The 22,056-nt window shown below is 55.4% G+C and overlaps 1 protein-coding gene across 1 annotated transcript in view; it reads left to right on the top strand.

Moving 5' to 3' along the window:
* The first annotated feature begins 6,467 nt into the window (after window positions 1–6,467).
* The window catches only part of CACNA1F (calcium voltage-gated channel subunit alpha1 F), a 132,641-nt gene continuing 117,052 nt past the window's right edge, over window positions 6,468–22,056 (top strand). The window contains exons 1-6 of the mRNA XM_048488608.1: window positions 6,468–6,807; window positions 8,000–8,261; window positions 8,399–8,504; window positions 12,368–12,507; window positions 16,285–16,420; window positions 21,362–21,389. Of these exons, the coding sequence (XP_048344565.1) occupies window positions 6,786–6,807; window positions 8,000–8,261; window positions 8,399–8,504; window positions 12,368–12,507; window positions 16,285–16,420; window positions 21,362–21,389 (694 nt within the window). The 5' untranslated portion in view covers window positions 6,468–6,785. The remainder of the gene's footprint in view (window positions 6,808–7,999; window positions 8,262–8,398; window positions 8,505–12,367; window positions 12,508–16,284; window positions 16,421–21,361; window positions 21,390–22,056) is intronic.

Here is a 22,056-nt window from a genome sequence, read left to right on the forward strand (position 1 = left end):
GGGGGGTGGGGGGGGGGGGGGGTGGGGGGGGGGGGGGGTGGGGGGGGGGGGGGGTGGGGGGGGGGGGGGGTGGGGGGGGGGGGGGGTGGGGGGGGGGGGGGGTGGGGGGGGGGGGGGGTGGGGGGGGGGGGGGGTGGGGGGGGGGGGGGGTGGGGGGGGGGGGGGGTGGGGGGGGGGGGGGGTGGGGGGGGGGGGGGGTGGGGGGGGGGGGGGGTGGGGGGGGGGGGGGGTGGGGGGGGGGGGGGGTGGGGGGGGGGGGGGGTGGGGGGGGGGGGGGGTGGGGGGGGGGGGGGGTGGGGGGGGGGGGGGGTGGGGGGGGGGGGGGGTGGGGGGGGGGGGGGGTGGGGGGGGGGGGGGGTGGGGGGGGGGGGGGGTGGGGGGGGGGGGGGGTGGGGGGGGGGGGGGGTGGGGGGGGGGGGGGGTGGGGGGGGGGGGGGGTGGGGGGGGGGGGGGGTGGGGGGGGGGGGGGGTGGGGGGGGGGGGGGGTGGGGGGGGGGGGGGGTGGGGGGGGGGGGGGGTGGGGGGGGGGGGGGGTGGGGGGGGGGGGGGGTGGGGGGGGGGGGGGGTGGGGGGGGGGGGGGGTGGGGGGGGGGGGGGGTGGGGGGGGGGGGGGGTGGGGGGGGGGGGGGGTGGGGGGGGGGGGGGGTGGGGGGGGGGGGGGGTGGGGGGGGGGGGGGGTGGGGGGGGGGGGGGGTGGGGGGGGGGGGGGGTGGGGGGGGGGGGGGGTGGGGGGGGGGGGGGGTGGGGGGGGGGGGGGGTGGGGGGGGGGGGGGGTGGGGGGGGGGGGGGGTGGGGGGGGGGGGGGGTGGGGGGGGGGGGGGGTGGGGGGGGGGGGGGGTGGGGGGGGGGGGGGGTGGGGGGGGGGGGGGGTGGGGGGGGGGGGGGGTGGGGGGGGGGGGGGGTGGGGGGGGGGGGGGGTGGGGGGGGGGGGGGGTGGGGGGGGGGGGGGGTGGGGGGGGGGGGGGGTGGGGGGGGGGGGGGGTGGGGGGGGGGGGGGGTGGGGGGGGGGGGGGGTGGGGGGGGGGGGGGGTGGGGGGGGGGGGGGGTGGGGGGGGGGGGGGGTGGGGGGGGGGGGGGGTGGGGGGGGGGGGGGGTGGGGGGGGGGGGGGGTGGGGGGGGGGGGGGGTGGGGGGGGGGGGGGGTGGGGGGGGGGGGGGGTGGGGGGGGGGGGGGGTGGGGGGGGGGGGGGGTGGGGGGGGGGGGGGGTGGGGGGGGGGGGGGGTGGGGGGGGGGGGGGGTGGGGGGGGGGGGGGGTGGGGGGGGGGGGGGGTGGGGGGGGGGGGGGGTGGGGGGGGGGGGGGGTGGGGGGGGGGGGGGGTGGGGGGGGGGGGGGGTGGGGGGGGGGGGGGGTGGGGGGGGGGGGGGGTGGGGGGGGGGGGGGGTGGGGGGGGGGGGGGGTGGGGGGGGGGGGGGGTGGGGGGGGGGGGGGGTGGGGGGGGGGGGGGGTGGGGGGGGGGGGGGGTGGGGGGGGGGGGGGGTGGGGGGGGGGGGGGGTGGGGGGGGGGGGGGGTGGGGGGGGGGGGGGGTGGGGGGGGGGGGGGGTGGGGGGGGGGGGGGGTGGGGGGGGGGGGGGGTGGGGGGGGGGGGGGGTGGGGGGGGGGGGGGGTGGGGGGGGGGGGGGGTGGGGGGGGGGGGGGGTGGGGGGGGGGGGGGGTGGGGGGGGGGGGGGGTGGGGGGGGGGGGGGGTGGGGGGGGGGGGGGGTGGGGGGGGGGGGGGGTGGGGGGGGGGGGGGGTGGGGGGGGGGGGGGGTGGGGGGGGGGGGGGGTGGGGGGGGGGGGGGGTGGGGGGGGGGGGGGGTGGGGGGGGGGGGGGGTGGGGGGGGGGGGGGGTGGGGGGGGGGGGGGGTGGGGGGGGGGGGGGGTGGGGGGGGGGGGGGGTGGGGGGGGGGGGGGGTGGGGGGGGGGGGGGGTGGGGGGGGGGGGGGGTGGGGGGGGGGGGGGGTGGGGGGGGGGGGGGGTGGGGGGGGGGGGGGGTGGGGGGGGGGGGGGGTGGGGGGGGGGGGGGGTGGGGGGGGGGGGGGGTGGGGGGGGGGGGGGGTGGGGGGGGGGGGGGGTGGGGGGGGGGGGGGGTGGGGGGGGGGGGGGGTGGGGGGGGGGGGGGGTGGGGGGGGGGGGGGGTGGGGGGGGGGGGGGGTGGGGGGGGGGGGGGGTGGGGGGGGGGGGGGGTGGGGGGGGGGGGGGGTGGGGGGGGGGGGGGGTGGGGGGGGGGGGGGGTGGGGGGGGGGGGGGGTGGGGGGGGGGGGGGGTGGGGGGGGGGGGGGGTGGGGGGGGGGGGGGGTGGGGGGGGGGGGGGGTGGGGGGGGGGGGGGGTGGGGGGGGGGGGGGGTGGGGGGGGGGGGGGGTGGGGGGGGGGGGGGGTGGGGGGGGGGGGGGGTGGGGGGGGGGGGGGGTGGGGGGGGGGGGGGGTGGGGGGGGGGGGGGGTGGGGGGGGGGGGGGGTGGGGGGGGGGGGGGGTGGGGGGGGGGGGGGGTGGGGGGGGGGGGGGGTGGGGGGGGGGGGGGGTGGGGGGGGGGGGGGGTGGGGGGGGGGGGGGGTGGGGGGGGGGGGGGGTGGGGGGGGGGGGGGGTGGGGGGGGGGGGGGGTGGGGGGGGGGGGGGGTGGGGGGGGGGGGGGGTGGGGGGGGGGGGGGGTGGGGGGGGGGGGGGGTGGGGGGGGGGGGGGGTGGGGGGGGGGGGGGGTGGGGGGGGGGGGGGGTGGGGGGGGGGGGGGGTGGGGGGGGGGGGGGGTGGGGGGGGGGGGGGGTGGGGGGGGGGGGGGGTGGGGGGGGGGGGGGGTGGGGGGGGGGGGGGGTGGGGGGGGGGGGGGGTGGGGGGGGGGGGGGGTGGGGGGGGGGGGGGGTGGGGGGGGGGGGGGGTGGGGGGGGGGGGGGGTGGGGGGGGGGGGGGGTGGGGGGGGGGGGGGGTGGGGGGGGGGGGGGGTGGGGGGGGGGGGGGGTGGGGGGGGGGGGGGGTGGGGGGGGGGGGGGGTGGGGGGGGGGGGGGGTGGGGGGGGGGGGGGGTGGGGGGGGGGGGGGGTGGGGGGGGGGGGGGGTGGGGGGGGGGGGGGGTGGGGGGGGGGGGGGGTGGGGGGGGGGGGGGGTGGGGGGGGGGGGGGGTGGGGGGGGGGGGGGGTGGGGGGGGGGGGGGGTGGGGGGGGGGGGGGGTGGGGGGGGGGGGGGGTGGGGGGGGGGGGGGGTGGGGGGGGGGGGGGGTGGGGGGGGGGGGGGGTGGGGGGGGGGGGGGTTGGGGGGGGGGGGGGGTTGGGGGGAGGGGGGGTGGGGGGGGGGGGGGGTGGGGGGGGGGGGGGGGGGGGGGGGGGGGGGGGGGGGGGGGGGGGGGGGGGGGGGGGGGGGGTGGGGGGGGGGGGGGGGGGGGGGGGGGGGGGCTGGGGGGGGGAGGGGGGGGAGGAGGGGGGGGGGGGGGGGGGGGGGGGGGGGGGGGGGGGGGAAATTGGCCACGCTGGCAGGGGCTGATGGGAATTGTAGTTCATAACATCTGGAGTGCCAAAGGTTCGCCACCGCGGGCATAGGGAATGTGAGCATACCTCACGTCCAACAAAGCAGATGGAAGGTCATTAGTTTTTCAGGCTGCAGGAAAACCTTATAGGAAAATATCTTTTACAGAAACAGATTTTTAAAACAGAATATATCTAGCTAAATAATAAGACAAAATAGAATATGATTTTCTTTTGGCCACCAGTAACACTATTACAGTCCACCTTTCTAAGCAGCCGTTTTCTGCAGAGGAACAGATCTCTGCAGACTGGAGATCAATGATAAATTAAGGAGATCTACAGCTCCCTCTTGGAGGTTGGCAGACTTAGCTGTTGATTCCTTTAATGTTTTGATAGGTTTTATATGGTAGCAGAAATATTAGGATTCATTACAGGTAATTTTATAGAAACACTCTCATTTTCAATTGGTATGCAGCAATTAGGGTATATACACAGTTGTAATTTTTATCGGTTTGCAATTAATACTGGCGCTTTAATTGCAATCACCAATTGCAGAATTCTTTTTGTCCTGAGATTCGTCAGAAGTGAGCCCGATGTACACCAGAATGAGGAAAAAAATAGGATCATAGCAATGGAGGGATCAATCTACTCAGCAAGCGCTGGGGTGAGTATGGCAAGATTGCATCCAGGCATCTTGGATATTGCCTCGGGCTGCCAAAGCCAGGTTGGGAAATTCCTGGAGATTTCGGTCTGGAGCCTGAAGAAGGCAGGGCTTGGGGAGGGGAGGCACCGCAGTGGGCTACAAGGCCTCAGACCACCCCCTCCTCCAAAGAAACCATCCCCCACCCCCCACCCTGGGGAACTGATCTCTCTAGTCTGGAGATGTTGTAATTCTGGGAGAACTTCAGGTCCATCTTGGAGACTCACCATTCTAGCTGATTCTGTTTTCAGCCTTCTCCAGTGCATGGTGTGTGCTGAATAAGGGTAGGGAAGTCAGACAGCTTTTCAAAGGGCACGCCTCATTTTTGAGGTTTATCTTCCGCCATGTCCAGATTCTGGCACGTAAAATCAACTGAAATGGCTGTGAAAAAACAACTGCAGGTCCCCAGAACTGCCCGCAGCTGGAAGAAAGGCCACTCAAGTGATCAGGCAGTTTGGGGTGAATTCAAGAAAATGAGTCCAAAGAGAAGAGAAGGACCTGGAAAAATTCCCCATTAAAGGTTAGGCCCTAGATAGCCAATGGGGCTGGCATCAGTATTTCTATAGTGTGTATTTCTATGGGAATTATTATATTTGTTAGGAGTGTTACCCACTGCCCGGGGTAACTAGAAAGTGATTTCAGAGTGATTTCAGCTTTGGTGGCAATAAGCGATAGTGATTTCAGAGTGATTTCAGCTTTGGCAGCAGTGAGTGAATGCAGAGGCAGGCTGCCTTCAGAGCAGAGGTTCTTTATTGTGATTTCAAGCTCTTTCCAGGCCAGACTGCCCCCGACAGAGCGAAATGCAGTCCTTTTTATACAGTTTTTCACCCAATCAGAGGGGAAAGGGGCAGTCCCCATCTCCATAGTACAAAACAACCTTCCACATAATACAGAAACAATTTAAAACAAACAGGAGGATGGGATTAAGTCCCAGAAGAAAAGTCTGCACCTTCTCTTACCTGAGGCTTGCGCCTTGAGATTCTGTCAAAGGAAGATTCAAATAAGCCAATGAATCTTGAGATCCTAGAAGTGGAAAATTCAACAGTCCAATGGGCTTGAGATCCTCTTCAGTGAAGGTTCAAATAGTCCAATAGGAAAAATAGGATGCTGTCTCCAATGGCCATGGCACCCCTTCCTCCTATCACTTGTAAGAACAAAAGTATTTTGTGTATGTTGATGGGTTTTCTTGATTGCCGAAGGGTGTTGGCTCACTTTGCATCTTCTAACTTACTTCCTGGAGACCTTAATATTACCTAAACTAAAACTACTATAGTCCTATGGAACTTATTCTACTAATATAATAAAGTAAAAGGAATATTTCTAGTACATTTCTTTTCTTGTCTATTACTTAATGTCCTGAGATTCGTCAGAATCTATAGAATCTCTTAACCTTATAACAACATGCTTATATGTTGGGGGGGGGGGCACACCACTAATACATTTTTACTACGTACACACATGGGTAGCAAGCAAAGCAACATCAGTGTAATATCAAGGAATGTACAACGTATCTAAAGGTACATATATCAAAAATAAAGACAAGGAAGGAGTTATTTAAGTAATATCCTTATTTCTAAGCCTACTTCTTTAAAGGTTTACACAATTGCATTCTTCCAGGCAAAGGGTTGGTCTTGCTTCATAGTGGGCTTAAAGGCCTAAACAAATATTTTATTAGTACTAACACACACATATATAGGGTCAGGGTTCAACAGAATATATTTCTAATACATTCTGGGGGGTTCACTGGTAACAGGAGGGTTGCCAACTCCAGGTTGGGATATTCCTGGAGATTTGGGGAGTGGAGACTGGAGAAAGGAAGAACTTCCGAGTCCACCTTCCAAAGAAGCCATTTTTCTCCCAGGGGATTAAACTCTCACCTGGACATCAGTTGTAATAGCGAGAGATTTCCAACTCCCACCTGCAGACTAACAATCCTGTTTGAATCCATCTGCAAGTAACATTTAGGGCCTTTCGCTAAATTTAACTCGTGTGGAATCTGTGTATAAACAAAAAAGTTTTAAAAAAACGACAGATGCTTGAATTCCAGTAATTCACATTCTATCAGTTTAAATTAGTTGCACAATTTTGGGACTTTCCCCCTCTCTGAGGGTTCTTGCCTTTTTTGGAGCATCCCTAGACAGTCACCCTAGTGTCTTTGTTCCCTGTTGCTCTCAAACCATTGGCAACACTGCCCTTTCCTGGGCCTGGCCGGCCTGGCTAACTGGGATGCCCCCAGCGCTTCACATTCAGTGACCTAACCAGCTGTGAGCTCCCGCCTCCCTGCGCTGCCCTTTAAAGTAGGCAATCTGCCTTAATCCTCAACTGAGCAAGGGAACGAAGCAGCGGATGCGACAGAGAGAGAGAGAGAGAGAGAGAGAGAGAGAGAAAGGGAGCGTGAAACAGACAAATTCCTTGCAGAGGGACCCCCAGGGTGGACGCGATGGTGCAGTGAAGTGGGACAGGGAAAGGGGCTGGCAAGACTATGGCTTCTGTCCCTCCATGAGAATACCTGGAATTCATTTGGCCCTACCTGCAGGTCAAAGGAGACAGGCCAGAAGAATGAGGGATCTCCCTTGTGAGGCGGACAGAGGCCTGGGCCGAAAAAGCAAGAGTGCCTTCTGAAGATACCTTTCCCCTGCAACCATCGGGCGAGATGACAGAGTGCAACGGAAGACGTGAGTGACCCCATGTTCACACACATGGTTTAAGGACTAGCGGTAAACTACTGGGCGATAATAGCTTTAGTACCTCTTGGGGGGCTCATTCAGGGGATACTAGGGGAAACGAGATACTAGTAAGTGGCAGGCACAGAGGCAAGTCCCGTTGTGGAGGGGACTTAGTTGGAAATGGGTGTAGCTCTTCAGATCAGTAGGAAAAAATTGGTATGGCAGGGGATCTCGGAGATGGGCCTATGGTTCCATCATGTCTAGGTCTGAAAAGGTGTTGGGAGACAGGACAGAAAGCTTTGGATGCTTTAGAATTGGAAGAGTGATTTCTTGCTAAAGTCAGATTTGGGGGCATTTGGGAAATAGAATTGGGAGAATTGTAAAGGGCTGAGCCCACACCAGATATGCAGGGAGAATTTTATTTTAGCCCAGGCTCACAGAGGCCTCGGCCTGGCCTTGCAGCTATCTCCCACTCTGGATCAAACTGTATTGTGTTTCTTTGATCATCAGCTTCCTTCTTTTTAAGAGCCTGGCGAGTTTTCCACATATTACACATTGTCGAGTCGCCTCCAATTTATAGCAATCCTATGGCTACCAACATTTCCTATGCTTAATGGCCTTGCTCATATTTTTTTCAAACTGAGGACTGTGGCTTCTCTGGTTAAATCAGTCTGTTTCAGGTAGGAGGTTAAGAGCTCGTGTATCTAATCTGGAGGAACCGGGTTTGATTCTCCACTCTGCCGCCTGAGCTGTGGAGGCTTATCTGGGGAATTCAGATTAGCCTGTACACTCCCACACACGCCAGCTGGGTGACCTTGGGCGAGTCACAGCTTCTTGGAGCTCTCTCAGCCCCACCTACCTCACAGGGTGTTTGTTGTGAGGGGGGAAGGGCAAGGAGATTGTAAGCCCCTTTGAGTCTCCTATAGGAGAGAAAGGGGGGATATAAATCCAAACTCCTCCTCCTCCTCCTCCTCCTCTTCTTCTTCTTCTTCTGCTTCTTCTGCTTATCCTGCTGCCTTCAACCTTTCCTAGCATTATTGTCTTTTCCAGTGACTCTTGTCTTCTCACGATGTAACTGAAAAGCAGGGGTTTAGGGAGGATAGCTTTATGCGCGATATCTCCCTCTGGACTGAGAAATAGAGTTGTAAGCATCCAATAACTGCCTCTCTGTTCTGTAATAATTTCCCTCTCTGTTCTGTAGCGGCTGGCAGTCCTGAGGCGCCAGCCCGTTCGGCAGCTGAGGCTTTTGTGGAGGCGACGGGTCAGGCCCTGGCATGGACGCTCACCAATGGGGGTACAGATACTCTGGGCTCAACAGGCAGTGGTGGACAGAAGAAGCGTCTGCAGCACAACAAACATAAGACCCAGGGCACCAACGTGGTACATCGATCTCCACGAGCCCTCTTCTGCCTCAGGTTAAACAACCCCATTCGCCGGGCTGCTATCAGTATCGTTGAATGGAAGCATCCTTTTTGTTGAATAACTGGAAGAGGACTAACTGGAGAGTGGGCTGTTTCGTTTTGGCTGACTTGTGGGTGGGAGGCGAGGGAAGATCAGGGGAAGCGATTAAAGTGTTGTTCCTTAACTGAGTGCTTCCCAGACCCTTCGACATTTTGATTCTCATGACCATCTTTGCTAACTGCGTGGCCTTAGGGGTCTATATCCCTTTCCCAGAGGATGACTCCAATGTCGCCAACCACAACTTGGTAAGTGTCTTTTTGAACGCCATGGATAGATTGAGAGGGAAGGAGATATAGCCAGTGGTGGGATTCAAATAATTTAACAACTGGTTGTTTACAAGCACCATTTTAACAACTGGTTCTGCCGAAGTGCGAACCTGCTGAATCCCACCACTGGATATAGCTGTATAGAAGGACATATTCCTTTATCGCAGTGCCTAGCACCCGCAGTTTCTGGCATCTGAGAACCAGCATGATGTAGAAGTTAAGGGCGGTGGACTCTAATCTGGAGAACCGGGTTCGATTCCCCACTCCTCCACATGAGCAGCAGACTGTTATCTGGTGAATTGCTTTTGTTTCCCCCCTGCTACACATGAAGCCTGCTGGGTGATTTTGGGCCAGTCACAATTCTTTGAGGACTCTCTGACTTATCTCACAAGGTGTCTGTTGTGGGGAAAGGAAGGGAAAGGGGTTTGTAAGCCCCTTTGAGTCTCCTTACAAGAAAGGAAGGCAGAGTATAAATCCAAACTCTTCTTTTTCTACTTGGATAGCAGGGAAAGAGGAAAATTTTGCCTCAGGCCTTGGAGGGGGCTTTGGAGATCTACTCCAGTACTAGACCAATGATAGTCAGTGACATGCCACCTGTGGCTCTTCTGACCATGATTCCCCACTGTGGCACTTACCTCATGTTTCAGGAAAGTGGGCAAGTCCTTTACCCAGTGGGGCACATGGTTGGTGGTTCCCTGAAAAGCAGTTCTCGGGCCAGGGATGGAAAGAAATGGTTAACGGTGACTGCAGACGTGATGGTGCCGGGGGCTAGTTGAACCAGTGATACGACTCAGTAAAAGACAGCGGTATCAATATAGCTGATTCTCAACATGGCCCAGTCTGCAGATACTTAACTCTGGAGATGGAGCCATGGATAAACAAGGCAGGTCTTCCTACAGGCGTGAGAAAAGTCCCAGGCTAGCAGAAAAAAATGTGAAATGTGTTTAACAAACAGATTCAGTGGCCATTTCTAGGCAATCGCAACAGTATTGTCAGCCTTCAAGCCTTTGTTTCTGTCAGTGAAAGTGGGGAGAAGGACCAGGGTCCTTGCCAGGCTATTTTGGCCTTTAAGGGTCCATTTGTTCTCCTATGAACCCAAGAACCATAGCTCTCTTGACTGTAATGCACTGCATTCCATTTTCTTTCCAAAGAACCCAGGAATCTTGTCTCACAGCTTCTTCCTATAGACCCACAAGTTGTTTGCTATTTTTCTCTCTCTCTGTTAGCGATTCCATCTTTACCTCTTGATTTCTGCTGAAGGCAACACGTTAATGCCAATTAAATCTATTATCTCTTAATAACCATTAATCCACCACCTGACTGGGGACAGATGAGGCAACTGTTCCTCCCTCCCACCGAGCAAACCAGTTTGCCCCCAGTGACTAAAGGGAGGGTCTTGCAACAATGCCAGAGAAACTCCCCTCCAAATTTGAAGTCCTCTGCTGACTGCGGTTGGGGTCAGGGCTAGACTTTGATAGCTTCCCAAGAGTAAATCCAGAATAATCCTTTGACTAAAACTGGACCTTGGCCAGCTACTGATCCCTTTTCTCCTTTCCAGAGTAAAACCAGACACACTTGACCCCAGAGAGATCAGGGATAGACCTTGATCTCATTTCTCTTTTATCTTTCTGGGCTTAAACTTTGAAAGGTGCGCAGCTCACACACCACACAACCCTTTGGGGGGAAAACAATAATGTTTCATGGCTTGCAAAAACAGGGTGGCAGATCCAGGATTTCTGGGAATTTGTTCCCACTATAGGAGAGAATATACTTGTTTGGAAAGAATTCAGATAACTCGATTGGCTTACAATAACAAATAAACATTTGTTGAACAGTAAAATCGATAAATTATAAAAGGGGGATGAATAGTTGAGCAGCTCAACCAATTTGTTCCAGTTTTTGACAAGCCTTTATAATACCGATGAGACAAATTTGGCAACACAGCTAGTAAAAATGGGGTGCTTATCTGATAAGAGTAAAGAAAGTTGCTTCTTTTTACTTTGGGCTGTTTTAACTTGCGTTTCATGGGGTGATTAATTTCTCTCCCAGATCATTATGAAGCCAGCAGTCCAACAATATGTGAGAGATAGAATCTGGCATATTTCCCTCACCTACATAGAGTTGTTTGGAATACGGAACGTGAAGAGATCTTTGGAAGGAAGGAAACAGTCTAGCAGTGGAATTCCAGTAAATTCACTGACCTCAGCAGGCTTAGAGCCAGCATGGTGTAGCGGTTAAGAGCAGGTGCACTCTAATCTGGGAAACCAGGTTTGATTCCCGGCTCTGCCACTTGAGCTGTGGAGGCTTGTCTGGGGAACTAGTTCAGCTTGTGCTCTCCCACACACGCCAGCTGGGTGACCTTGGGCTAGTCACAGTTTTTGGGAGCTCTCTCAGCCCCACCCACCTCGCAGGGTGTTTGTTGTGAGGGGGGAAGGGCAAGGAGATTGTCAGCCCCTTTGAGTCTCCTTACAGGAGAGAAAGGGGGGGATGTAAATCCAAACTCCTCCTCCTCTTCTTCTTCTTCTTCTTCTTCTTCTTCTTCTTCTTCTTCTTCTTCTTCTTCTTCTTCTTCTTCTTCTTCTTCTTCTTCTTCTTCTTCTTCTTCTTCTTCTTCTTCTTCTTCTTCTTCTTCTTCTTCGAACGATGTGACCCTGTTGAGGATTCCACTCGCCAGGGTGCAGTTTCCAGGTCTTTAGAGAATAGCACGGAGGATCTATCAATCACGATTCCTGGGCTTTGTGTGAAGACTCAATGAGTCTTTCCTTATTATTTCTCTGGGCTATGGGACAGATGTGCACCCGCTGCTACATTCCATGTGTGCATTATATTGTATGTTCCAGGGTGTGTGTGTGTGTGTGTGTGTGTGTGTGTGTGTGTGTGTTTGCATTGCTGTGCTTGTGTCTGGGGGTGTGTGACCATGCGCACGTGTAATACTCGCAGCTGTTTGCCTTGGTGGCATTTCTGGTCTCGTGTTGCTGCTTTCTCTGCTGGCTCCGTAAGCAGCTCGTGCCAGTTTTGAACAGAGAGGGTGCTAATCCAGAGAAATCCTTGCCTGTTTCCTTGGATCGGAATTTCGAGCCCCTGTCTCTCTAGTGTTAGCATGCCAGAACGGAAACTGTTCCAGCACAGGAACTTTTCCAGAACAGAAAACCTTTCGTTTTGAAGCTCTTCGGAATCACCCTGATTTGGGAGCATTGATGTTAAGTTCTGTGTTCAAGTCCAAAGCAAGAAGGAGCAGTGGCGTATCTGCCTAGGGACAAGGGGTACCCCTTGTCCCCGGGCGCCACTGTTCTAGTCACGTGGGGGGCGCAAAATTGGCCTCCCACGTGACCAGGAAGTCCTGCTGTCTCATCGTTTTCGCGTGCCTCGACCCCATCCGAGGCACGCAAAAACGATGAGGAAGTCCTGCTGCCTCCAGGTGCCCTCAACCCCACCCTGGACTCCCCCCTCCCTTCCCCCCCCACCAGCTGGGCTCCCAGCTGGCAGCCTGCAGTCTGGGCTCCCAGCCGGCAGGGGGAGTCTGTTGGGGGGGGACCCTAGCCCTTGGGCACCCTAGCCCTTGGGTTAGGGCACCACCCTAGCCCTAGGGTTGGGCACCCTAGCCCTTGCCCATGTCCATGGTGACATGGGCGGGTTCTAGGACAGTGGGGGTGGAGCCTGGGGCATCAGGGGCGGAGCTAAGGTGGTGGGGGCAGAGGCAGGCGGCAGAGCCTGTGCGGGCGTCCTGGAGACAATTTGTCTCCGGGCGCCATTTACCCCTGGTACGCTTCTGAGAAGGAGTGTTTCCCAATGCAGAACACAAATGTTTGGGGCATCTGCCCCTCTTTCTTCCAACTCTGCAGGAGCAAGTGGAGTACATCTTTCTCATCATTTTCACGGTGGAGACGTTCCTCAAGATCCTTGCCTACGGTCTGGTCATGCATCCCAGTGCCTATATCCGCAACGGCTGGAACCTTCTTGACTTTGTCATCGTTGTGGTGGGGTGAGTTTTCAACGTAGCAAAAGGAGCGCCTGCAACTCACTCCAGCAGGTCGCTTGTTTTTTAGTTTGTTTTCCCAAAAGCGGATCATTTGCTGAGGGCCAGGGGGACAGTTTTGGAGAAACTGTTTTGGAGTTGAGTCTTCCTGTTGCTCCAGGCTGAATATAAATGGCTGGAGGAGTATTGTGGAGGAGTTGCGAACCTCCAGGTGGGGCCTGGAGATCTGGAATCACAACCGACCTCCAGACTGTAAAAATCATGTCGCCCTGGAGTAGGCTGCTTTGGAGCATGGATTCTAGGGCAGTATGCTCTGCTGAGATTCCTCCCAGAGGCGTACTGGGACTAATGGCGCCTCGGGCATGACCGGCTCCCTGCACACACACCCTGCGCCCCACTTACGGCAGCCAGCAGGGAGGCCAAGGGAGGGCAGGGCTCAGGGGCGGCTTGAAAGGCCACTGTGGCACCCGCCTGGGCCATCCACTGCCAAGCCCCACCCCCTGGCCTCCCTGCAGGCTGGGGGTGGGGCTTGGGGGTGGGCAGCTTGGCCGGCTCCTGCCCTCCCTGGTCTCCCGGGGGGGGGGAGGAGTTGGCCTGTGGCCGCGGCGAACAGCTCAGCCGGCGGGTGGTGCCCAGGCATGGGGGGAGCCGCTGGGAGCAAGCTGGGTCGTCATGCCATGCCGTGAAAGAGGCTGGGTGGGAGGACCTGGCCAGTGCCCAGTCCCGCCCCCCACATGACGAAACGGTGTGCGCCTGAGGACATGGGATACCCCATGTCCCCATGGGCAGTATCCCTAACCCTGATCCCACCCCAGGGTTCCCCCTCAAATCTCCAGGAAGTTATCAGCTCAGAATTGGCAACCCCACACAAAGAAAGCATATAGTAGGTTTATATGATCACAACGCTAAGCAGTTGCATTGAATGCCAAGAGACCAGGGGTCAGACAGCCATGATCACATTGGCCCATTTTCCAAAGTCATTACCCACTGGGCTGTGAAAGTCCATCTGGTTAGACTAGCCCAGTGCCTCTCACAGGACAGTCTGTGCCTTTCAGAGCATGCCAGATGCCAGACTGCTGCCCGCAAGTGTATGTGTCCCCCATCCCCCATGCTATTTGCTCCATCGCTAAGTTTCCTCTGAAGTGATCCCGCGTGAAACTCTTGAACTATCAAGCTCTGTCCAAGACATTTCACCAGAAGCATGAATGCCATACAGTGTGAGAGGTTCCTCTACCTTTTTCAACGTAAATATGACAGGAGATTCGAGAATTCATCCACCGTTTTCTGGACTGTCTTTGTTCTAGAATGCTCTGTTTGGGTCCTTGTGCCTACCTAGCTTTATCCCCAAGGCTGGGAAATTCCTAGAGGTTTCGGGGTGGGGCTGGGGAGGGCGGGATTTACAGAGGGGAAGACCTCCGAAGTTTACAATGCCCTAGAGCCCACACCCCCCAAGCAGCCATTTTCTCCAGGGGAACTGGAGATCAGTTGCAAGCGCAGGAAATTTCTATGCCGCACCAGGATTTCTGCGCGCCTAGATTCACCCCAAACCTCTTTGAATCACCGATGATCCTGGGATGCCACTTTGAGCAGCCTGTTCATACGAAACAGCAGAGCTGTGCTTAAATGGAAGATCTGGGATCAGACTTCTAATCAGCTGCAAAATTTAGCCTGGTCACTTTCGTTCACCCTGACCACTATTGCAAGATTGTTCATTTTGTTTTGGTTTTGTTTGTCAACCTCGGGAAAGCACAAGGGATTCTGTGCACGCTCAGAGACACTGTTTCTTATTATAACTTCAGAGGACGGCCATGTCAGACTGCAGCAGAACAGCTAGACTTATGTCCAGGAGCGCTTTAGAAACCAGCAAGATCTTCAGGTTATAAACTTTTGAGAGTCAAAGCTCCTAGCCCAGGGGTGGGCAATTATTTTTTCCATGGGGCCGCATAAGAAACAGAAAATATTGTAGAGGGTCGGGCCAAAAGGCAGGGGGGCGAGGCGCTTTTGAAAGCCCCGCAGAAGCCGGCTGCTAAGGCAACTGGCTTCTGCGGGGCTTTCAAAGGCACCTCGCTCCCCAGCACGGCAGGGAGGCCAGTCAGGGTCATCGGGCGGGCCGGATGTGGCCCGCGGGCCGTATAATGCCCAGGTCTGTCCTAGCCTATCTGACAAGTGTGGCGGGTGAAGGCGAAGTAATAACAGGCAACACACACGCAGTTGTGTTGGAGCTTTTTCAGCTATCACTACTGTGAGCCGGGTTCCTTTTATTAAGCAGTTTATACATTACATCACCTTGCAAGATTATTAACAGAATTAACAAAGTATAGAGTCTGGGGTGCTGTGCGGTTTCCGGGCTGTATGGCCGTGTTCTAGCAGCATTCTCTCCTGATGTTTTGCCTGAATCTGTGGCTGGCCTCTTCTGATGCAGATGCAGGCGAAACGTCAGGAGAGAATGCTGCTAGAACACGGCCATACAGCCCGGAAACCGCACAGCACCCCAGTGATTCCGGCCGTGAAAGCCTTCAACAATACAAAGTATAGAGTCCACCATAGCCAGAGGCTGTTAAGGCACTTTCACTCATTAGCAAAGTATATTAATAAAGACTGATCAAGCGATTCTTACATATTAGTGTCTTACTAGTACAAGGTTTGTGTATAATTAACGTTACAAAGTTTTGAGTATAATCACTATTCCTGTCTGGAGGATGCTTTTAGGGTTGATAAGATCGTCCTTCTGTTCTGGCTCGCCAAGCTCCCGAGCAAAGAGTCATTTGGCCAGGAGACTGTCGCCTGCAACTGTAGCCGTGTCAATTTGCTTTGGAGCTTGGCATCAAACATTCGCCAGAGTCAGAGCTCATGACCTCACGCCTCCCTTCAGACAAGAGGAACTTTGACTCTAAAAAGGTCAGATCCCAAAAATTTTGTTGGTCTTTGCTACTGAAATTGAATTCTAGCAACTGCTTGTGAGCTTCCCGGAAGCTGTCCGCTGTTGGAGATAGCCCGCTGGACTGATCCAGCAGGGCAGCTTGAGTAGGAGTGGAACTCTCAGGTCCAGAGACAGTATATCTTTGGGTACCAGACACTGAGAAGAACACAACACTGGGAAGACCATTGATTTAGTGTTATAACCTGATGCCTGAGAGCCGTTGTTGAACTGGTTTTGGAAACAGGAAGTCTGGACTAGACAAATCTGTTGGTCCGATCCTGCAGGGCAATTCTGATGTCACATTTTTCCAAGGTGTGTCCAATATTTTGACAGTTGGGCCAGATGTCCAGGAGCCTGTTTGTTCTCTTCTGCTCGTACCTAGGTAGCAGGGACATACCTGCAAGATGAACATGGGGTATCATATACCCCCGGGCATACGCCATCTAATTACGTGGGGGGCACCGGGCGTGGGCTGCACTCACTGGCTTCGGGCAGTAGACCTGGGTGCCTTTCTGGCTCCGGGCAATAGATCTGAGACAAGCCTTGCTGGGACTCCAGGAATGACGTAGACAGGAGGTGGGGGGGGGGTGGGAGGAAATGCTCTGATTTTGCCCCGGGCTCCGTTTTCCCTAGATCAGGGGTAGGGAACCTGCGGCTCTCCAGATGTTCAGGAACTACAATTCCCATCAGCCTCTGTCAGCACATATTGACAGTGGCTTGCCATGCTAGGTGAAAGCTGATGAGAGTGGACTGGTATCTGGAAAACATGATTCTACCGAGGTCCCTGCCCCTAGATATACCTCTGCTGAATTGGAGACTACATTTCTTGGGAGGAATGACACCTTCCTCTGGTTTCTTCTCAGGCTGTTCAGTGTGATCTTAGAACAATTTTCACACAAGGCCGGTGAAGCCCATCACATGGGTGGGAAGCCTGGAGGTTTTGATGTCAAGGCTTTGAGAGCATTCCGCGTCAGGCCTCACGACCTCTGCGCCCTGGAAGTATACAGTCCCTAGTAGAGTTCTCTTTTTAGCTCAAAACTCAAACTATTTGAGTTTTATTTATGAAAACATTGTTATACCCCTCCGTCCACTCGGGGTTCAAAGGCAAGCTTACCTGCTTGATGCACATACTATTTCCTCGAGTGGAATCAGGGTCTGAGCTGGAAAATTCCTGGACATTTCAGGATGGAGCCTCAAGAGGGTGGGGTTTGGGGAAGGAAAGGACCTCAGTGACCAGGACTCCAAGAGGCCAATTACCCACCCGTGCTCTGCAGCACAGTGGGACTGGAAGCACCTTGGGGCAAGAAATCTTGTCCCCAGTACACTTCCCTTGCCCCTTCAGCGGTTATAGTGATTAGGAGCAGGTAAACCCTAATTTGGAGAACCGGGTTTGATTCCCCACTCTGCCACCACCACGCTGAGCTGTGGGGGGGGGTTATCAGTGGTGAACTAAGATTAAGCTTGTGCCTCCAACTACATGCCAGCTGGGTGACCTTGCCAGGTGAGTCTCACAGTTGCTTAGAGACTCTCTCAGCCCCACCCACCTCACAGGGTGTTTGTTGTGGGGGGGGAGGAAGGGAAAGAGATTGAAAGCCCCTTACAGGAGAGAAAGAGGCAATCACTGGCGTAATGCCCATTAGACTTGGGCAATTGGCAACTTCTGGGGCATCACACTTGTAGGGGGCATCAAAATCACTAGGTTCACGTTTTTTGAACCGGCGTATTTTGGTGGTTTTCCATTTTTTGTACCAGCAGAGGCGCTTTTGGGTTTTAAAACTGGCTAGCAGCACCAATATTTCAGCAGCTATCATCCAGGAGATTGTCCATCACCATGCTACCCCAATTTTTTGGTGAGGGTTTGGTTCAAGGGACTCCAAATTTATGAGACTCCCCAAAGGGGGTACCCTATCTATTGTTTCCAATGGGGAGCTTCAACTAGGAGATGGGGGCTACAGTTTTTAGGGTCCATAACTTTGGCCCCATGAACAAAACCTGCATAAACTCTAAATTATCATTAGAGTTCAGTCTCCCTGATGAGACCAAAGTTACAGAACTGTGCCTTCAGAAATGTCTTACCCCCTCCAAAGCCTGCCGCCCGTGACAGCTCAATGCCACAGAAAACTCAATGCAGAACAAAAAGTCTTGGACTGCAAATTTGGATGTTCTTGCAAGGGAGGGCATTCTTGAATGATCATCAGCTTTCCAAAATGTCAGGGTATCTATCTGTGAGACTGTCATGATGGCACCCCAAAGGTTTGGTGACACAGAAGTTTTTGTTCAGGGGTCCAAAGTTATGCAAGACACCTCAAAAGGGTAGCCCCATCCTCCTTAGCAGGGGTAACTCCCATCTCCCCAAGCCAAGCTTTGCACCAAAAACTTAGTGAGTTACACATCAGGACAGTTGGACTCAGATGACCGATACCTGACATTTTGTGATACTTTTAGGCTACATCAAAAATAACCCTTTACTAGATTTCCATCCAGAAATTTGCCCAAGAATCTTTGGTTCTGCATTGAGGTTTTCTCCCATTACTATCAATAAGAAGAAGGGGGGGCATTTCTACAGAAGGCACAGATCTCAAACTTTCAAGGAGTCTCACATCGAGGAGACTGCCCTGGATGATTCACACCCCCCAGGTTTGAGTACAGTTCAGTTCCGGGGGCCAAAGTTGTCACTGGACCCTCAGGCTAACTGTAGCCCCCATCTCCTATTAGGTCCCATTGCAAGCCTTTCATTGGCCACAAGGACAACAGTACAACAATAATAAAAATGGATTAAAAAGCATATACAATACAGGAAATAAATGTTCCAGGGTCAGAAGAGAAATCTACTTTGGCGTTTAGTAATTTCCAGGAGAGAAGTCTTCGCCACTATCATACAAGGAGAGGAAGCGATCAGGATTGTCCTAACAAGAAATAGTTATGTGTAATCTCAGACTTAAATCGGGGAGATTGGGTAAATGTAAAGGGAGTAAGATTCACATACTTGGATCTGATTTCCTTGAATCCTGAGACAGAATGCTAGGCTAATTAGGTGAGGAGCCAGAGAGATTCAACTGAGCCATCATTACATGGGCACAATCTTTTAGCCTTTTTCCACTGCCCTTTGTTAAATCTGCCATGTAACAAGGCAGAAGGCATAACCATTAAACCTGGCAAGCATTGCCATGAAGCCCTACTCCTTTTGAGACAGGGGTTTTATTAACAATACAGAGTGAGAATGTAGCCAAAATGGCCCCATTCAAATGGGAGAGAAAAAAATACAGGGGAGCTTACGTTTTCTTGGCTCTGCGGTGGATTAGGGCTAGAGAACTTCTCCTAACTCCAATAGTTGACCTTTTACATACTTTCTATAAGCTTCCTATGAATACAGGACAAAGGGCAAAGTGAATCACACTGGACAAGTCCAATAGAGGCCATATTTATTTTCTTCAATTATGGAAAACCAGGGGTTGGAATGGAGTGTCCAGAGAGCAGAGCCTTTGGTGAGACCAGGGAATTACGTAGTCCGAGAGAAAACCAGGATTCTTAGCCAGAATCTAAAAGCCCTCAGCCAAGCCGACTGATTCCAGAGGAGTTTTGACCCTAGCTCCAGACAAAGGGGGGCTGCATATAGGAGCAATACACAATTTGGCCAGGATTAGCTCCCCATTGGAAACAATAGGGGATGGAGCACCCCCTTTGGGAGTCCATAACTTTGGACTCCTTGAACCAAACCTCGCCAAACTTGGGGGGTAGCATAAGGACAGTCTCCTGATGATACGCTGAAATTTTAGTGCTGATATGTCTAAAAATGCACCCCCTGCATGCACCAATATTCTGGTGCAAAAAAAAAAATTGGTCGTGGTGGAGTGGCCGTCCATGGAGGGGGGGGGGGGGGGCATCCAACTCAGGTTTTGCCCAGGGCTACAGTTTGCCTCGTTACGCCCCTGGAGGCGATATAAAAATCCAAACTCTTCTTCTTCACACTTTCCTCAGGGAAAGCAAGAGCATTTCTGGCGTGACTTTTCGCACAAGAGTGGGTCAAGGGCGGGGAACAATCGGCAGTGGGTAATTATGGGCCATAATGCCACAATCTACCCTCCAAAACAATTGTTTTCTCCTGGGGAATTGATCAGCTGCAATAGCAGATCTCCAGGCCCTACCTGGAGGTTGGTGACTGACATACACACTGACATACACACTGACTTTCTTTGTGCCAAGTGCCTACTTATGTTGTCCACCGCCCTGAGCCCTTCGGGGGAGGGCGGTTTATAAAGTCAATAAAAATCAATAATAATAATAATAATTTGTGGGGAGGACTGATCGCAGTTGCTATTTTTGAATGACATTTTTGCCAGATCGCTAGGATGTATATTCTCAAGTTTTGCATTTTGATGACATGTGATTTCCATCCTTTTTTTTTTTCACAAGGGGAAAACTTAAGGGCCCATCCACACCTCTCCGCCAGGCAGGGGTGGCACCACTGTGGAACCACCCCACCACCTTCAAAGGGCTTTCCTTGTGGCATGGGAAGCCCCTCCATCAAAAGAAAACCACCAGCCCGCTAAAATCCCCCATAGAGGATAATGGATGTATGTTACCAAAAAAACAGGTCGTACATCCGAGGCCGGCTCCATTGGCACACAGGGGCAGGAAGAGTAGCGAAAGCTGACTACAGTTGACTCCACCTGCTGGAATGCTCCTGGAATGCCACTAGCCAGGCCAGGGCATCTTTCTGCACTGGCGGGGCTGGAGAATGGCAGTAGCTTCCAGGGTCGGGCACCAAAAAGCCGCATGGCACCCACCCGCATATCTCCCCCCTTCACTGGCGCATTTGCCCTCTGTGCGGAAAGAGAGTGTATCCCCTCCCCCTGGAATTGGCTGTTAGTAATTGTATTTTAAAACAGCGGGCCTCCTTTTTTCTGCACAAGATCAGAATGAACTCACAGTGAAACAGTATACACTATAACAGTGGTAGGGAACCTTTAACACTCAAAGAGCCATTTGGACCCGTTTTCCACGGGAAAAGAAAACACTTGGAGCCGCAAATAATTTTTGACATTTAAAATAAAGATAACACTATATATATTGGGGTTTTTTCTACCTTTTACTCTGCTCATTCTGAGAAGCGCATGGATACGTCCGCCCTGCTGCCTGCAGGGCGGGCAAGGATGGGGCCAGCAGCTCGGCCTTGCCAGCCGCCGGGAAAGCACCCGCCCTGCTCGAACGGGGCGGGCGAGAGGGGAAGCCTGCGGCGCAGCCCAGCCAGCCGCGGGCCATTGGTGCGCCCGCCCTGCTGCCTGCAGGGTGGGCAAGGATGAAGCCGGTGGCTCGGCCTTGCCGGCTGCCGGGAAAGCGCCCACCTTGCTCCAACAGGGCAGATGAGAGGGGAAGCCCGCGGCGCGGCCCAGCAAGGATGGGGCCGGCGGCTCTGCTCGTGAAGCCGCAGTGCAAGGGCAGAAGAGCCGTATGCGGCTTTTGAGCCGCAGGTTCCCTACCCCTGCACTATAAGAACTGAGCAGACCACCCTAACCACAGGGTCAGGGTGGGTAGCTCCGTGAAAACATCAACTCGGTGGTGTCAGAGGCAAAGAAAGGCATATTCTGTGCTAGGGAGCCAAGGACTACAAATCATGTGGCCTCAGAATGCCATTATATGAATCTATGATGCAGTTGCATTTTGGGTACTGTGTCTGTACTGGTAATTCCATCTCAAAAAAGAATAGTGTAGAGCTAGAAGAATGCAGAAAAAAAGGGAATGAAAAAGTTCAAGGACTCAGAGCAGCTTCCCTGTGGAAAAAAGTCAAAAGTTTTGGAATTAATATAAAACACTCAGGAGGACACAATAGAGATTATTAAATTCTGCATCAATGATAGAAGGGTGGGTTAATTTTTTCACTTGTTCTGAGCAGGCAAGGCTAATTAAACTGGGTTGCAAGATATAGCCCACCATGGATAGCCCATTCTAACATTGAGTGGGGCAGAGAGTCTTTTAATTTTTAAAAAAACACCAAAGGTCATCCAATGTAGTTGACTGGCTGTAGACTGAAGACAGACAAAAGGAAGAACAGTCACTGATGCCATTTGCAGCAACAAGACCATGACGGTGAAGTCATTGACTTAGATGTCTGCAAACTGCATGGGATAAATTATGGAGGAAATGTTGATCAATGGCTATTAGCTATGATGGCGAAATAGAACCTCCAGATTCAAAAGCAGCATACCTCTGTATGATTAGATGATGAGAGGCAAACAACAGGGAAAACGGGGGGTTCTGTGCCTTGTTCCTGGACATCCCAGCATACTGATGGACACTTTGATCCAGTAGGGACTTTATTTCATTAGTTGTGTGAATACTTCATCATAAGTGCTGGCTGTGGTTTTGCCCACCTCATTCAGAAGGGCTTCCAGGGGTCTGCAGAACTGTGCGATGTGCTCATGATCTTTATCTGGGTATAGTTTCACTGTGCCATTTTAACAACCTGTTCTGCCGAAGGGGTACGAACCTGCTGAATCCTACCACTGGTTTTAACCTTTCATTCCTCCCGGCATCAGAGGGTGGTTTGACTAATTTCTCTGCCTTCTCCACATTATCCTGACAACAGGTGAGGCAGAGCGGGAGGGTCGCTGTCACCCAGCTTCATGGCACAGCTG

The sequence above is a fragment of the Sphaerodactylus townsendi genome, linkage group LG03, assembly GCF_021028975.2.
Source record: "Sphaerodactylus townsendi isolate TG3544 linkage group LG03, MPM_Stown_v2.3, whole genome shotgun sequence".
NCBI lineage: Eukaryota > Metazoa > Chordata > Lepidosauria > Squamata > Sphaerodactylidae > Sphaerodactylus > Sphaerodactylus townsendi.